General features: G+C 44.6%; 1 protein-coding gene across 2 annotated transcripts in view; it reads right to left on the bottom strand.

Moving 5' to 3' along the window:
* ALK (ALK receptor tyrosine kinase) overlaps window positions 1–18,819 on the bottom strand; it is a 729,733-nt gene that overhangs the window by 513,192 nt on the left and 197,722 nt on the right. For both annotated transcript variants that reach the window (XM_029231576.1, XM_029231577.1), the window contains exon 3: window positions 2,973–3,087. In XM_029231576.1, coding sequence (XP_029087409.1) covers window positions 2,973–3,087 — 115 coding nt within the window. The remainder of the gene's footprint in view (window positions 1–2,972; window positions 3,088–18,819) is intronic.

Raw genomic sequence — 18,819 nt, 5'->3', positions numbered from 1 at the left:
CCCCCCCCCCCCCCCCCCCCCCCCCCCCCCCCCCCCCCGCCCAGCTTCTTCATAGCCTTGGGGGAAGAATGTGCAGCTCTGCTTGTTGATGATGAAATTAGCAGGCTCCCCTCATTCAAGACAAGAGACAAGAAAGAGCTGGAATCTGATACCAAATGCCATTGAAGAAAATATATTTTACACAACATAAAAGGCCCCGACGTAAATTAGAAGAAATACGGGGAGACTTTAAAAAGGTAGGTCAAACTTTTTCCTCAAGCAGATAATTACAGACTGGGTTGAGTAAATCTTATGAGTCTCTCTCCACCTCACCTCTTCTCATAAAACACCCATGAAAAGAAAGTCATACTCAATTCAGGACTGGACAAGCTTGCCTGAGAGGGATGGCCCACCACTGTCTATCATGATGCCTGTGGTCGGGTTGTTGATGCCTACCTTTGCCGCCCTCTCCTACCTCCCCCTCCAGACGTCCCCGCCCACCTCCACCCCAGAACGCAGGTGAAGACAGCCAGCCAGGCACCAAGCTCCACCACTCAGGGCCCGCATCGACTTGCTGAGTCTTGGTTACTTCTCACTGTCTGAAGAACCATCCCTTCAGGCGGCAATTTTCCAGTCAAATTTCTCTGCCCAAGTTTGAGGTCTTAAAATTAATGAAGTTGTTAACATTTCTTAAAATGTCTTTTGCGGCAGTTGAAAGGTGTGGATTTACCACCGGTGAGCCTGCTGGCCTCTTTGGTTCATAGAGAGATATGGGCTGAGCCCCGCAAACATCTTTAAGAGAACAGGAGTCTCAGTTTACTCTGCTGTGTGTCTCAGGACTAGTCTTCAACCTCAGTGCCCCAGAGGTGCTCTTTGTGGCAACGGGCTGAGCTCCCTACAGGACTGTTTCTCTGGACAATAAGCTCTGAGAGAGCAGGAGCAAGTCTCACTTACATTTGTTTCTGTATCACCTCTAACATTTGGCACTGAACTAGGCACACACTGGTGGTGGTGGGGACAGGTGGGTCCTTATGAGTCTCAGCTGAATTAAATATAGGAAGAGATGAAAAGTCTCTGAGATTACCACTGCACTCAGTCAAGGAGCCACCAACCAAGAATCATCTATTCTCACCCTGTGAATCGGTAGCAATGATGGTGCTGACTTTGGCACCCTCACTGAGCATTTTGGCAAGGCCTGACCAGTGGTTTGGGTTCCCTCCTCTGCCAAGAAGGGAAATCATGAGGCTTCTAGGCTAAAAGGAGCATTTGAAAGGAATCCTAGGAGTCTTGCATATCTATTCCTTTGCCCAAGGAGCATGCCACCCCACCCTCATTTTATACATGAGATAGGTGAGGCCCAGGGAGAGGAAACAGGTGTATCAGAGCCAAGCAGTGGGCATGTAGCAGTTTAAATAAGCTCTGGTGGTTTTCTCCTTTCAACCTGAAATCTCTTTCTAGATGTTTCAGAGAGAACAAATGCAATGTCCTCTGTGTCATGCAGGAGGCAGACCGGCCTGTTTTGGACATTCTGCATTTTATAGAAGTTGTGTAGATACTGAATGACTTTGAGAGCAAATTCAAAAAACGTTATCCAAAGATGGGTTCTATCACAAATCTGGTTTTACAAAGCAATAACAGTATAAAGGACAAGATTTCAATTATTTATAAACACCTGCCCTTATCCTAAGATGATACTCAGTGTCTGGCTTAAATAAAATCAAGAAGTAATTCTTATCTGGAATCTCCTGACAACTACTGATCTTCCCGTGCAACCGGGGAGGCTTAGCAGTATAGCAGGAAACATCCCAGCAGAGTACAATTCTAAACTGCCCTAGGGTTTTTCATGCATTTATTTTTTTAAGTTTGAAATGAAGGTACAATTAATATGAACCAAGACTCACTGCTCTACGAAAGAGGGACACTAGCAGGTGGAAGGTCTGTTAGGTGCACTTTAAAAAGCTCAGGCCCAGGGGCAGAGACTGAGTGGTGGGAATAGGTAAATATGCCTAGAAGGGAATCTAGAGCTCAGTGTATACCAGGTTCATAAATACTTAGTTGAATCAGGCCTGATGAGTGAGTTCCATCCCTGAAGACCTCTGCATTCATTTATCATGCACAAGCCTCTGAGTTTCTTCTATGTGATGGGATAAAGTGGGGAGCAAACAGATTTGTGCCTGCCCTCATGGGGTTCACCCCAAAGGAGTTCAAGAGAAGAAAAAAATGTCCAAGTTGAAATACATCAGCTCTCCTGCAAACCTGCCCCTTTCCTCTGCAGAGGCCAGCTCCTGTGAGCTATTAGGATGAACATGGAAGATGAGGAATGCTACACCATGTAAATATGGCCTCACCCTAGCAGTCTGCATAGGTAGCTCCCTAGGAGAAAAAGTGAAGGGAAGAATTCTGCTTTTGTAGTTAGAAAATCCACTTTGTATGATCTTATTATGCTCAATTTCTGCATCTTTAAAAATGGAATGGGACTTGGCCTCCTTACCTCTGAGGTTGTTGCAGAATCAAATGAACTGAAAATAATACCTAGGAACACGTCTGGGTACTTTTAAGGAGGTACCTAAACATAAGGAAATCACTTGAGGGGCCCAAGAAGACCCTCATAATAACAATCCTCTCTTCGAGAGATCACTATTAGAAACACTCATGGGTTAGAACCCTGTATCTAGAAAGCTACAGTCAAAATGCAAATAAGCATTACATCTAATGACTGGTAAGGGAATGTCAGGAATGCCACACACATAAAGGCTGGGGGGATGAGATATGGCAGCAACAAAGCCCTTGGCTTCCTCCAGGATACATAAGGCAGCTGTCAGTCTGGAGAAGCCAGTCCTGGGGGAAATGGTCTTAAATTGGGTGTCAATGGAGACTAAGGGTACAGAAAGACTTCCTCCCCGACAAGCCATACATCACAAGCTGAAACTCACAACTTCTTTAATTATGAGATGGTGACTGTACATCACAAATAACTATCAAAATATACTTACCATATCGGCTGCGATGAGACAGGAAAGGGAAGGAATCTTTCATTATCCAGGTCAGATTCCAGGCAAAAGAATCAGGAGGAAGAGAAGGCAGGTTTGCTGGTGACTCCAAGGAGCTCTGACGGGAACCTGAAAAGACAAAGAGAACACCGATCTTTGCCCTTGGGATGTGTCTTTTAGCTGTCACTCATATTGCTTATAAAAGAAAATTCATAAAAGGCTCTCATGACATCAGCTGGAAAATGAGGGGAAAAAAGACTGAGTCACGAGTAGGTTGAATTGACCTCAGGACCTCACTGCACATTTTCTACCAAGGGCAGCCAGATTGAAGAAGTCCGAATCTTGTGACCTAGGCCATGCCAAAGATCTCTGGGAGATGAACTAGAAGCCAGGCTACTTAATGGCTTGGCCTAATAGCTCTATCCAAAGTCTATTCTGCTTATCAGAATTTGTGCAACTTTACAGAGAACTTTAACTCATCTCATTTAAATAATGCCTCCACTCTACTTTATGTTCCGACTTGTAATTTCATCTAATGTTGTTTGCTTGGGTTATTGCCTTATCAATGAGAGTGCTGAAACTGCACTCAGAAGTTATGAGTTTTGACAATTGTGTTATTTTCAGGAAAAAAAAAAAAGCTAGGTGATGAGTTTTCCCATAACTAAGAGTCCAGGGAGCCACAAAGGATTAATGTTTCTGATTTGCATGAGAGAAAGAAGGGTTGAGAGAAAAGGAGCAAAAGCAGCATTATTCCTTTGCTTAACAGTACCTCAAGTGGGTTTTGTGGGATGAAAAGTAATTATAATATATCTACAAATCAAATGAACACAGGCTGCATGCTCTTATGCAGCTCTTCCCAGAAATCCCCAACTCAATCACTATTTGCTAACGTTTTAAGGCAGGCAAAGCTTTTTCTGTTAAAAAAATAGAATCAGTTTGAGAATCAGTTCTGTTTAGGAGATAGACACGTAGCAAGACTGAGTGTGGGGAGGAGGCAAGGAAGGGAATTTCTTCTGCAGCTTCCAAGGGTGAGGCACCATTCTGGGCTCTTAACCCACATAATTTCGCAGTGACTCTCTGAGATAAGCATTACCATCCCTGTTTCACACATGCAACAACTGAGGCTCAGAGGGGCAAATGATGGAATCTGAAACTGAAGCCAGTTTTGCCTGGCCTCAGGAGGCCATGCTATACCATGGGTGGGCTGGTTTGCTACTCAGACAGTAATTGTTAAACCACCTGGACTGATTTCACAAAGAGGAAGAGGAGGAAGAAGAGAAAGAATAAAAGGAAGCAACAGTAGCAGAAGCATTTTTTTAGCCTATTTGCTTTGTAGATTCTTCCACATCACCTCCAGCACACGACCCTCCTTCAACCCTCTTTTAGTATCAATCCCTCTTCACACACTTTAAGGAAATAACTGTCCTGAGTGGCCACAGCAGACTTTTGTTTCCAGACCGCTCTACTGTTTTATCTACAGGTGCTGCCTTTGGGTGAAGCCCACTTGTTCCTGCCACTAGAACAGAATGGGCATTCTACGTTCTCCTTCCTAAAAGAAACACTCTTCTTTCTGCCTTCCAAAGATTTGAGTTGGAAGTGCTGGCTTCTCAGTACCTAGAAAACAGTTTTGGACTTTTCTCCCACATCTGATCTAAAGAGATAAGAACTGAATTGGTTAGTACCCAGATACATCTTTTGCAGCATTTCTCCAAAATGGCTTAGAGGAATGCACTGAAAGGGGTCAGAAATTATGTTAGTAAGTTTCAGAGAGCAGCCATCTCATTTCACCCTCACATCAACTCTGTTTTATAGATGGGCAATGGGGCTGAGAGAAGTGAGGTCCAAGACCACACACGTCTACTTAGGAGCAGGCTTGAGTTTATTAGACTTTTAAAGAATCAATAATATTAATTTAGCACACATGGACCAGGCATTGTGCTAAGTGCTTTAAGTGTATGATTACATTCACTTCTTAAAACAACCTCGTGAATAAGTATCAATACTATCATTGGGCCTTATTTTGAGCCCAGGGAAACTGAGGCTGAGAGAGCTTGGATGCCCTAACTGTGGCCACATGGCCAGGCAGGAGACAAGAGTCAACAGACCAGATTGGCCTGATGCTATTGCCCATGTTCCTTCCACCACCCTTCATGGACCCCCACAAACTACTGCATGGTGCTTCTCAGTTCTCTACAGGGCCCTCCAGCATCCCCACGAGTCAATGGCTAAGGTCAGAGATGAGAGTATGCTCCAGAATGAGGCAACAGTGCGAGGGATGTGAGAAGGCTCTGACAACCAACTCCTTGCAATAACCCCCATGTGATTAAAAATTGGCATCTCTATGTCTGCCTCATCAGCATAGTTCAAATTTTAAGCAATTCTGAAGCAACAGGAAGACCAAGTCTAGGCAACATTTCCCTGTTTCAGAATGATGTCATTTTTTCTTAGCCATACAGTTTGGGAATGGTATTAACTTCTTCCTGGATGTGAAGCACCAAGTGGATGGGGCTAGACTTCAGGAAGCACTTATGAATCTGTGGGTTTGCACAGAGTGGCAGATGACTTTTAATATGGATAAGGGCCAGGTTATATATTCAGGGGAAAAAAATATCTGAAACCATTCAAAAGGAAGGGCTCTGAGGGCTGAGTCATGGCCCAGCAAGGAGCCATGGGCATCACTGTGGGTCATTCCTAAAGACATAAGCTTAAACCATTTTATATCCAAAAGTGCCAATAAATACTTGGGCACCTTCAAAGTTAAATACTGAAGAGAAAGCAAGCATTTTCATCCCGCCCCTATGGGAACTCCCAGAATTCCTGCTAGTAGGTTGGGTTCACATGGTCCTCAGAGGGAAGTGGATAGTGATTTGCCAGATCAGGCTGGGCGAGCTAATGGAGGCATCAACCAAGAGGATGAGCCTCCTCACCTGAGAAGGTGAGGACCGAGAAAGACACAGTCTACATGAATGAGGTTGTTTGCCCAAAACAGGAGCACTGACACAGAAATGCGCTCTAATTAAAGTTAATAGAATATGCATACATTTAGAAGAGAAAAAAGAAAGTACTGCATTTAAGTGCAGGGAAGAGGCTCTCTGCTCCCTTCACACTCCATCTCCACCACCTACCCCCCATCCTCAGCCCTGGTGGGAATGGGGGTTTCCAGCATAGAGGAAAGCTATGCCATAAGAAGCAATCCATTTAAGCAAGAACAAAATCTTGGCTCTTAGGGACTTCCCTGGTGGCCCAGTGGTTAGGAATCCGTCTTGCAATACAGGGGACGCTGGTTCGATCCCTGGTGAGGGAACTAAGATCCCCCATGCCGCGGGGCAACTAAGTCTGCGTGCCGCAACTACTGAGCTTGTGTGCCACAAGTAGAGAGAAGCCCACGCACTGCAATGAAGAGCCCACTCACCACAAGGAAAGATCCTGTGTGCTGCAACTAAGACCCGATGCAGCCAAAAAATAAATAAAATAAATATTAAAACAAAATTTTTAAAAAAAGGGCTTCCCTGGTGGCGAAGTAGTTGAAAGTCCGCCTGCCGACGCAGGGGACACGGGTTCGGGCCCCGGTCCGGGAAGATCCCACATGCCGCAGAGTGGCTGGGCCCGTGAGCCATGGCCGCTGGGCCTGCGCGTCCGGAGCCTGTGCTCCGCAACGGGAGAGGCCACAACAGTGAGAGGCCCGCGTACCACAAAAAACAAACAAAAAAAAACTTGGCTCTTTGGTGCTTCCCTCTGAGAACGTGAGGATCAGAGTAAAATGCGTCTCACCAGCACAGACTTATGGGGTGAAGGTGTGAATTAAGACCCGCTGGCTCAAGTAGAGTGTATCTTGGAATCCGGGAGAGAGAGGCAGAAAGGAAAGGAGAGGGGAAAGTAGGAGCAAGAGCTTCCAGGTGCCCAAGTGATGGCCAAGACCACCTGAGGAGAAAAATAAGGAAATATATTCTGGACTGAGGGCATTACTGATTGGTTACAGATAAGATAGTTTTATGTTTCTCCTTTGGGGTGGGGCAGATGGAGATGATATCCTGAGCCCTTTTCCAGGCACCACAGGGTGTCTAGGCAGAATGAAACCCCCAACCTCTTGACGCAGCTTTTTCCACTGTGCACCACCCCCCTTGCATCCTCAGCTTAGATTCCAGTGTTCATCGCTATCATAATTCCACTGTAATAATTCCCTTGAAAACAGCTGCAACTCACTTCCTTCTTCTGTCCTTCACAATTGTCCTGAGCAGCTGAATGTGGTGGTAGGAGAGGAGGGGAGCAAAAGGAGAGGAGTACACCAGATGCTGACAAGTCTCACTTTAAAATCATGACAACAAACCTCAAGAGGACCCTCAGGCAGGACTGCCCAGGAATCCTTCTGAATTCGCTAATGGGCTCCCTCTCTAGACCCACTCCCTCTCTCTAGACCCACTCCTTCCAATTAGTATGACCACCATGAAACCTTCTTCCTAAGGCTTTAAAAACTCTGACTTGGGCTTCCCTGGTGGCGCAGTGGTTGGGAGTCTGCCTGCCGATGCAGGGGATGCGGGTTCGTGCCCCGGTCCGGGAAGATCCCACATGCCGCGGAGCGGCTGGGCCTGTGAGCCATGGCCGCTGAGCCTGCGCGTCCGGAGCCTGTGCTCCGCAACGGGAGAGGCCACGACAGTGAGAGGCCCGCGTACCAAAAAAAGAAAAAAAAAAAACTCTGACTTTTATTCCTTAGAGAACTACTCAGTGAATTTCTTTCCTGACATGTAAATAAGCTCAGCTTTTTTTTTTCTTTTTAAAAAACTTGATGGGGGAGGGAATCTCTGTTTTATTATTTGATAGTTGTTAAAAGTTGGGTAACTTGGGGCATTTCTCTTCTCCATCTACACTCACTCCCCAAAATGATCTCATCCAATTTCAAAGCTTTAAATACCATCTATATATTAATACTACTAAATTTATATCTCCAGGCCCAACCTCTCCCCTGAACAGCAGAATGTATGTCCAACTGCCAGTTTGAAATCTCCATTTTATTCCTGGGTAAGTATCACAAACTTAACACATGCAAAAATAAAAACTTGATGTCCCTCCACCGAAACCCAAGGTGTTCCCTATTTTAGATAGCGATGACAAAACTCTCCTGGTTCCTTGGGTCAAAACCAAGGAGGAATCCTTAACTTCTTTTTCCCACACCCCACACCAGTTTATCAAACAATTTTGATGACTCTACCTGCATTTTGTCCCTCTCTTCTCTCCCCACATCACCTCTTACCCTGACAACTGCTATAAGCTCCCAGCTGGTTCCCTGCTTCTACTATTGCTCACCTTCAGTGTGCTCTCCACACAGCAGTCAGATTGACACTCCAGCCCTGAAATAGCATTCACGTTTCTTGCCATAGCCTAGCCCTTTAAGGCCTCACATAATCTGGCCCCGGTTCTCTCTCTGACTTCATTTCCAAACATATTTCCCTTGATCATGGAGCTCCAGCCCCACAGGCCTCCTTTCTATTCCTAAACTCGCCAAGCACACTTCCATCTCATGGCCTTTACACTGGTGGGTCTCTCAGCCTAAAAAGCTCCTCTCCCCTAGAGTCACAAGGTCATTTCCCCTCTCCATCCAGATCTCTGCCCAAATGTCACCTCCTCAGAGAGAGCTTCCCGATCATCCTATAGGAAAACAGCACACCCCATTAACCACTCTCTATCACCTTGACCTGCATTTATTATTGCTTATATTTATATTCATCTGTTTATTGTGTCTCTCCTTAGTCACTGCTATGTCCCCATGCCTGGCACATAGTAGGCACTCAATAAATATTTGTCAAATAATGAAACCAGAGCCTTTGAGAAAATTATTAGCTCTGGTACTTATTAGCTGTTTAACTCAGGCTAATCACATACTTTACATGGGTTCACTAGCAAGCATGTTTTACAAACCTCCATCAATAAAATGTAAAAATGCTTCTCTTCTAAATGCTCCTTGGAACTGCTCCTGCCTTGCCTTATACACATTTTACTTATTTATTTTCCTCTCAACAATAAAACAATCAGTGACAGCCTGCTAGTTTTTCCCCTTATTTGAAAACACACTTAATAATGCATTCTTTTACAATGATTTTGTGTCACACGAAGCAAAGCTTAATGTGACCAAATAAATAGCTGTCCAGATGTCAAACAGCAGTGAGCGGGCACAGCAAGGCCCGGTGCACAGGAGAGGCCTCCTGCCTGGAACTGGCAGCCCAGGGAAACAGTTTCAGTATTCACGGGGTGGATCCCACACCTGTGCAGCCAAAGAAACCTTCTCAGTGAATTTACATGACTACTAGTCAGCGGTGATGTTGGAGTTGTGACAGGCAGTTCATTTAGTCTGAAAAACTGAGATGTGATTTTCAGACAAAAGAGGGAGAATTAGCAGATGTGTCCTTTGTCCTAAACACAAAGACCTCTCCACACCTTCTCCAGGCCTGGAAATTGAGGGGGCTGAACTAGCGGTTCACTAAGCTCTTCTCCAGTTCACATAGTCAATTCTCGCGGAGTTTGCTTTCACATTTCCTTCCAGCTGGCTCATTCAGAGAGGAGCTATTAGTGTCAGGGCGGAATGTGAATGGGAACTAAAAGGCCCCCACTCCACCTCACCTTTCAGTAAACCCCACTCCCCCCTGACAGGAAGGTTTGTGCTCTTTCTTGGTAGCTCAAGTCCTGAAGCAAAAATTATTATTTCTCATAATGTTCTCTTGTACCATTGAAAGGCATAGTTTCAACACATGTTCCTTGCCTCTACCCGATCCCAAAAGGACCTGTGTATAACTACTGAGTTCATTCAGCGGTGAACCCCATATGTCAGTCAATAAAAGCAGGCATTCCTTCCCAAGGCATGGCGTTAAGGAATATTGATGCAACACAAAGGAAATTGTCAGCATGGTTCTAGCTCTTGGGGATTGGTTACCTGAAGGGTATATTAGACCCAAATGAGAAAGGGAACCACAAAGAGGCTGCTGCAGAAATGGCTAAAATGTGTAAATTTGAAGCCATCACACTCTGGCCACTACTTGCTTTTTCGTCCTTATTTCCCACTCAGAATCCTTTCACATTCTATGGTCTCCGTTACACGTAAGTCTCCAATCTTTTGCCCAAGCTGATCTCTGCCTAGAACGTCCTTCTTGACCTGCTGCTTTCCTAAATTCTACCCTTCCTTAAAGGCCGAAACCGAATCCCTCCTTCTCCAAGGTTGCCCATCTTTCCTGAGCTGGAGCCCCATCAAAGCAGTTGAGCTGGGATCTGGAGTGGCCCAGAGCAAAACTTGACTGGGCCTTCCTCCTCCTTAACCATTACAGCTTATTGCCACCTAGGAAGGTGCCATTAGACCACTTATCAAACAGGCTGTTCAAACTACCTTGGTTGTTTATGACAATGAAGTATAATACTTTATTAATTTCATTCACAAGTCTCAAGCTCATAGATTTAGAAGAAATTAGCAAAAACTTTTCATGGAGGCTGCTGTTCTGTGTCATGTAGCATATGCTTCCCAAGGTCAAGGTCAGGGCCAGATGGGGGCATAGACCCCAGGTAAGCCCTGATACCATGTCTTTGTAGGCCATCAGTGACTCATAATTCATGGTCAAAGCCAGACAATGAAGGTAATATGACATTCAATGTTGCCCCTTTAGAGTTTGTGTCCCAAGTCACTACATTTTGACCTATCTAGAGATGACCTCAGTGTCCCAAGAAAGAGCTCCTGACTGGCCTGTGAGCCTGCAATGTCTCCTCTTGCCGTGGAATCCCTGCTCTAGGTGTGCTTGGTCCCTGGTCCTACCTACCTAGGCCAGGTAGACTCACTGGCTTTTGGTAGTAGAGGAAGACTAATTGGCATTTGTACTAAGCCAAGAACGCAACAAAGAAGGTATCACTCTCCAGATAGCCTGATGCTTCACACACACACACACACACACACACACACACACACAAGCACTCCTCCCAGGCCAGAGTGCTTCCATTAGCAGGGCAATGTGACCCTGTGTTCTGGATCCGTTTCTGTGGCTTGTTCATACTCTCTTTATGAAATTTTCTCCACTGTGATCTCGAACCTATCTTCTCCCCCCAAAATACACTGACTCGAATAATAATCAAAAGGAAGACTTTGAACTGCCACCAGGCCTTTCATTTTGTGATCTCAGAGAGCTTTACCGGGCACTAAATAACTAATGTACCACAAGCGACATAAAGCCCAGGCAGCCTAGGGAACGAGTCCCTCAATGAAGGACCCTTCTCTTTCCAAGTGAGGGAGTGACTGTGGGGACAACTGCCACCAGCAGGCCCAGTAGTCTCTGGCTGAGTTGGACAAGAAGCTACAAACTATCCATAAACAACTAGTCTTCTCTTGACCTGATATTTCTAGTTAGGAAGCGACAGTTACAAGGGTGAGCCCTGGGGAGGGCATGGCCCATTTACACTAGAAGACGTGACCTCCAGCATAGAGGAGTGGATCCTAACTACTTACACAATCACTGTGGTTTATGACTTACTGATGCCTTTCAGGGCCTTTCACTCTCATAATCCTTACAATAGTCTGATTAGTTAACCCCTTTTACAGATGAGAAGATTGAAACTCAGAAAACACAACTGCCCTACCCAAGGTCACATAGTGAGAATCATGATAGGACATTGGACTGAAGACCCTGATATATGGACCAACCAGAAATGCCACTCTTCAACACAGACCTCTTGGAGATGATGTTGATTGCCCTGGAGAACAGTGACAGTGTGTGAAATACAGAAGAAACACCGATCAGATTGCAGGTGCCTGAAGCATTCTCCTAACTGAGGACTAGAGAATCCCTTCAGGTCAACCAAGAAGGTGACCTAGAAACACACACCTTCAGTCAGGGCAGCTGGCTCTCCAGGGCCTCAAGCTCAGCCAGCACTGTTTCCATGACAACCACCAGGTCTGATGCTTGGCCTTGAAATGGGGCCTTGGCTGGTCCAGGGAAATGACATTTGGGATGCGGAGATGGAGAGGGGCAGAATGCTTTCTAGTAACTTCCAGCCCTTTCAATCCTTCTTTACCTACTTGTCACTCCTCTCATTCCAGAAAAAAAAGAGTCTATCCTCCAGGAAACCACACTTTAAATACTACTTTGCTCAGAACAAAGACCTTTCACCCATGGCTGGACACATTTCTAGAAACCGGAAGCAAAATAGTCTACAGGCTGCTGTGTTAGATAGAGACCTGGGTTCCTGGGAACAGTGATGTTACCGTGAGACGTTGGGTTAGCTACTTAACATTTTTGAAGCGTTGTTTCTCTACCTTTAAAACTGAACTCATCGTGCTTTCCCATCCAACTTTAGGGATGCTCTGAGAATTAATGAGACAGTATATACAAAGCCCTCAGGCTCTTTTGAAGAAAGATACATCAGAAATCCTTGTGCTGTTACCAAAGGGCATTGTCATGATGATACATTTTAAAACATTCTTCACCTGTATTACTAAAATAAACTCAGCTTAAATTAAAACAGATAAGCCAATAACCTAATTTGCTTCTCCCTGTTCTGGTGCTGCATTTCCCTCTTGCTTCCATTCATCTTGCACTGTGAACAGCAGTGGTCAATGTTACCCTGGACTCCTATGCGGAGACCCAGGGTGAGAGAGTGGGAAGGATTGTAAATACTGTTTATGTATGTCTTCCCATCATATATACGAGAAAGCTGAAACACAGGAAGGACCAGTGCTTTACCCAAAGTCATCTCATTAGTGAAAACTCGAGAAACTGATCTTCTGACCCTTCATTCTGTGTCTCACCTAACCATGGAAGAAGGTAATAAAGAAAGAAGGAGGGGAAAGAAATAGAGTGGCATATATTTTGTTCCTTAAACCTTTAAACTACTGCTCTATGCAATACTCTGGGATGAAAAAGAAAGTAAGGGAAAAGCTAATACTTCATGTGTGCCAATTATGCATACAGGCCCCATACTGGGTATTTTATAACCATTGTCCCATGTCAATCTCACAATTTTCTCAAAGGGGGATTATTATCCCCATTTCTAATGAGACCTAAGGCTCACAGAGATTAAGTAACTTGCCGAAGGCCCTGGAGCCAAAAGGGAAGGAGCTAAGATTAATTCATTTGATGAGTATTTATTGAGCATCTCCTATGTGCCAAGCTCTGCCCTTGACAGTTAGGATGTATTAGTGAATAGAATTAAACATCTCTCTTAAAGCTTACAGGCTGAGGAGCTTAGAGTGTGGTGGGGCAGCAACAGACAGCAGTCCAACAACTTCACAAATCCTTGCAACATCTCAGGGTTGGTGCACGTTATAAAGGAGAGATAGATGGGGCTTCCCTGGTGGTGCAGTGGTTAAGAATCCGCCTGCCAATGCAGGGGACACAGGTTCAAGCCGTGGTCCAAGAAGACCCCACATGCCACGGAGCAACTAAGCCCGTATGCCACAACTACTGAGCCTGCGCTCTAGAGCTCACGAGCCACAACTACTGAGCCCACGTGCCACAACTAGGTGGCAGACTTTGAAAGTTATTCAAAGTACCTCTGTAAAAAAGCCATAAAACACCTTGGGGAAAACATGAAAGTCATGCTGCCACCATACAGATGAGCACCCTGGAATTAGCTGCCAGAGCAATGTCTGAAAAGAGAAAATTCAATGGCCCACATTGCTGCCTCCTGGCTTGCACCGCCTCCAAATCGCCTGACTCTGAAAGCAGAGGCAGTAGTTTGGAGCCAGCAAGTGTGAAGGAATGTCGGAGCTGTTATTTGCCTTCATGCAGCACATCTTGAGTGCATCTTTTAGAAAGATAATTTAAAACACTCTTTCAGTTTCACTACAGAAAATCCGAAAAAAAAATCAGGAAGGTCTAAAGAAGAAAATAAATATGACCCATACCTCCACATCCAGAAAGCCAGTGTTACCCTTTTATGGTATATTGTTTTGTGACTTGGTTTTCACTTACTTATAAAGATAGCATTTGGCTTAAGGTCTGTTGAGGAGATGGAGTTCCTCTCCACCCATGAGATCTGTGTCTGCAGGACTGACAGACGTCATCTCCAGAAGACCTGTGGGCCAGCACCAGCCAGCTCACACCTTGGGGCACAGATGCTAAAACCATGGAAACTTGAGACGATCTCCGCCCACAGCATGGGCCTGCAGTCAAAGGCAACACAGGACAGTCTTTAGTGGGAAGGTGGGACCCTGGACTGGGTAGAGTTGAGAGCAGCTGGGATGTGAATACAGATAAGTCAGGGGATGCTGTGTACCCTCAGCATCACTGCACTTCACTGGGCAGAGGGGCAAAGAACTGCTCCAGTAGATGCCTTAAAGAAGTCACAAGATTGTAGGAAATGTATTTCAGTGCTTGAACCTCAAGGATAGATGCAGTACTCTGATTTCATAACTTAGGAAAGATTGTTTTAAAAAGAGAAATTCCATCTTATTCTCAAAGGGACAGTCAAGGAGGGTAAACTAAAGACAGAGTTCTATCTCTCTGTGGCCAATGATATACCCAATAAATGCATGACAGCTCTTAAAGCCCCTTCATATGCATTCAAGCCTTTGATCTTTACAATGACTGTGTAAGATATTTTTAAAAATCCCAACTTAGAGAGGAAGAAAATGAAAATCAAAGAGGTTAAGTCAGTGCTTCCTAACCTTTTTCTATATCATGACACACAGAGAAAATGATAATATTTGTATGGCCCACTGGGGTAAACAGAAGGCAACTGGCTTGGGGTGAGGGTGGGACTTCAGCCACACCTGGTCCACCTCAGCCTCCCAGAGTTGCTGAGGGCCTCAATAGTTTGGTATTTCTGCCTGCCAGCTGGCCATCTACAACACACCCATGACACGGCACACTGTTGGGGAAGAAAGCTCTGGGCCAAGAGGTATGGCCACAGTCACAATTATGAGAAGTGACAGAGAGCGCCATCACCCTGCATCTTGCCCTGGGGACACTTTGAAACAAAAACAGAGACGTTAGCCACAGAGGAATCCGGGACTTACTCCATGGGCAGAGTCAGGAGAAGAGCAGGTGTGTCCAACACTGTGTCATCACCCACACAACGCAGGTGATTTTGGTAAATAAGGGTCTTAAAGTTGGATCTGATAATGCCTTAGAAAGTTCCCTGCAAGCGTTTATAACTGCCGAGATGTTTCACCAAGAAAAGGGTTGAAACTCAGCTCCTTTCTCTACTCTGGGAAATTCAGAAAATAATTTCACAGGATGGTTATTGAATGGCCCAAAAGTAATGATTACAAATGACTGAGTTAACTGCTATACGTGGCCTCATCTGTCATCATACCGGAGCCTTATCGGAAGTCTCATCAGAATTAGTGACTCATCGTGACTGATGACATCTGCTGACCAAGCCGGCTTGGCTCCCTCCCTTGCCCCTTCAATCATAGTGGCAGGAGGAGCCTTCTAAGGTTTGAGCATAAACTCTGAGCAATTGCCTTTGCCAATGATTCCAGGAGTAGCTTCCAAGATAATGGACACTCTTTCTCCCCAAGACTTCCTAGGTTTTGCTGTCATTGGAGATTCTGGGCAGCACTGGGACATGATGGCTACCAGCACGTGTGTATAAGACTCTAAACCCTCTGAATAAAACCCTGCTGAATAAAACGTTATATTCAATACGAGTAGTTTACACTCAAGCAGCATCTACACAACATTAAACTTCTGTATGGGAAATGAAAATATTTCCTCAGTTCCCTATCTCCAAATGCAAACCGAAGGTTTCCATTCTCATCAGGATAGCATGCCCTGTATTGATCCAGCCCAAGAGAAGCAGCCAGGATTGAGAATTAAAAATATTTGGAGCAGATGAATGAAACACAAGCTAATTGGATACTACTACTTATATTACTTATAATTGTGTATAAGAAGGCACCTGACCTCTAGGGAGGTTCTGTCCATGACCTGGAAAGGCACTGTAGGAAGGTGAAGTCAATTCCCTACTAATTGTTCACACTCAGCAACAGATTAGCAGTGGGAGGGGAGGCATCACTTTGCCCTGAACCTTTCACACAGGGTAAATAAACTCTAGGTTTTTTTTGCGCAGGGACACATCCAGAGACTTCTGGAATCCCGACACAGGTGAATAAGTAGCATGTCATTTCCTCCATAAAATGCATTGCCACAATAGATAGAAAAATCAAATTACCCACTAAGCGACTTGTGACCACACCCAGCCTAAGGGTATGAGGCTTTCAAATTCTTACCTAAACAAAATGAATATTTGTTACATATAGTGGAATTTGGAGACACTTGCAAATAGTAGAAACTATGACTGTTAAATCTGCCACTACTAAGAAGTTGCTGTAGTCAGAATGTGAAAGTTACGGGAAGAAAGCCAGATCCCAAAGCTACTTTTCCAGGTACACTGGGGTTCGCTGGGGGTATGCTGGGGTTCCAGACTTTGAAACAAGCAGAGGGGAGGCAAGAATTGTTAGCACACACCCTAGAAGTTCTATCTGTGGCTTCCTCACTCTCCAGATTTGTAGATCTGTGCAGTTTTCTTGTCCAAGATAAGTAGCAATTATATCCACAATAGGGTTAACTCACCCATGAGGTGAAAAAACTGAAGGAAGGCACGTTTGTGGGTTGCTAATTGTTAGGGAGACCCCAAAAGTAAAGACATTGGGCTCCTGACCTTCCAGAGTGGATATAAGTGGAACGGATGTTAGACCAACCGAGAGAAGCTCCAGAATGAGAAGCAGCCTGCTGGTGAGAGCAAGAAAAAAGCTAGGAAGTGAGTAGATGAAAATCCACTCACAGAGCCAATAGGAGAGCATGACAGCAAAGAGAGAGACATACAGGTGGCTAGTGGGGCCCTCACCCTGCTAGTGCAGGGGGGGAACTGAAGAAGAGTAACCCAGCCGGGCTCCCCAGAAGTCATGTAGAAATTAACAAGCATGGTCAGGGAGGACAAAACCTGATGTCACCCCAGCAGAATGAAATGGCAGCCAGGGCCCCTTCCAGTTTTGAATTGTCATTTTTTATAGAGATATGTGATAGGAGGTGTAGGTTTATAAAAGGAGCCATAAACTAGATTAGGAAGAGGAGGCCAGATGGGGAGTCCCAGATGGTACCATATCACCTTAGAGTTTAGATCATGGGCTTAGACATGAGACTGACCTGAAATCAACTCACAGCTCCAATACTTACTACCACCAGGGTGACCTCAGGCAAGCTATTCAACTTCCTAAGCTTCGCTTTCCTCACCTGTGACGTGGGAACAATAATAGGCTCAACCTTATACTTGCCTTGAAGATTCCATGAGAAAGTGCCTATGAACCACTTAGCACAATGCCTTACGTAGAGTAAGCATGCAGTAAATGCTATTTATATCACCATAAACAATAATGTATCATTATTACAGTAAATAAAGGAAATGCTGGACAAAATTTGAGCACATCCATTAAGAAGTCTGAGTTCTAAAATTTCAGGGAGAGTCCACATGGTGCCTAAGAGGGAGAACATGAGTTTTGTGGGCAGCAGGCAAAGACCTGAAATCCATACACAGCCACATAGACAGGGCAGGTTTTCAGAGCTGTGTAGACAGTGACGGGGGGGTTGAAGGGATGGTCTCCAGAAAAGGTGGCAATGAGAGCTTGGGCCTGCAGATCCTGGCAGACTACTGGCCTGTGTCAGAGAGGCCAATAGTCGATGGCCTGAATGTAGAGTTCTGATGCTTACAAAGGGTGGAGAGGGCCAGATACATTGTCAGTCTGAGAGGTTACCAAGGTGAGAACTCAGGCATGGAAAAACAAATTAGGTACCCAATTAGGAGGGAGACTTGGAGAACAAGCAGAGGGACAGGGCATAGAACCAACACTCGACTCAGGTGTCAGCCTCTTTCTGACCCTGTTTCCTGGATTCGTTGACTGCAACCGAGTCATCTGTGCTCTTTATCTTCATTCCCCTCACCCACATTCAAGCCCAGACATACAGTGCTGCTGCAGACAGTCTCCATCACCGTCTGGAAGCTCTGAGCAATCATGGAGATTTCAAATTGTGCCAGAGAATAGGAGACTGGCTAATGTTTTCAGATTTTTTTTTTTTAATGAGAAAAAAGAATGGAGTTAAGAGACCATAGACTTAAAAGCTTAACAATGCTCTCTGGCAAAATTCTAAAATGGATAATTAACCAGAGGGCTTGGAAAACTTTAGAAACATATACTGATCATAGGGAAACAAAACTAGTTCAGCAGGAATAAAACATGGTCAGATTAAGGATAACATTCTTACTAACCAAAGAGCAACAGATCTCCTCCCTGCAAAAAGAAAAAGTACAAAATCAAGACCCCTATAAAATAAATAGATCCTGATCTCCTTTCCTCCCTTACTCCCTCCCTGTGTCTGTCCGTCTGTCTATCTCTCTCTCCCTCCCTCCCCTTCCTACACTCATATACAGTAATACAAATGGCTAATAAATATTTGACGAAAGTTCCACTCCAACAGTAATGAAAGGAAAGCAAATTAAAACACTGAAATGCTACCTTTTACTTACTGAATCAGAAAATATTTTAAAATAATTAATACTTTAAATAGCTTGAATTAATTTAAACTAAATTTAAAATAAATTTTAAAATAATTATGCTGAACACTGATGAGGGGCAATGAGACAGACAATTTTATACTTCCCTGGTAGGAGTATAAATTATAAATTTAATGTCATTTGTAATAATAAAGTAATGATGGCTAACACTGAGTGCTTACTATGTATAAAGCCCTATACACATGCATCATTTTATTTATTTATTACAACCCTATGAAATAGATATCGGATATCCTCATTTTGCATCTGAAGAAATTAAAAGGATAAGAGCGTCCAAATGCCCCAGAGATTCTGATTATCACATGTCATC

This window comes from Monodon monoceros, unplaced genomic scaffold (genome assembly GCF_005190385.1).
Source record: "Monodon monoceros isolate NGI ecotype Baffin Bay Population unplaced genomic scaffold, NGI_Narwhal_1 Super_Scaffold_19, whole genome shotgun sequence".
Taxonomy (NCBI): Eukaryota; Metazoa; Chordata; class Mammalia; order Artiodactyla; family Monodontidae; genus Monodon; species Monodon monoceros.
Note: the sequence above shows the minus strand (reverse complement) of the source record. Positions and strands in the feature narration are given on the sequence as shown.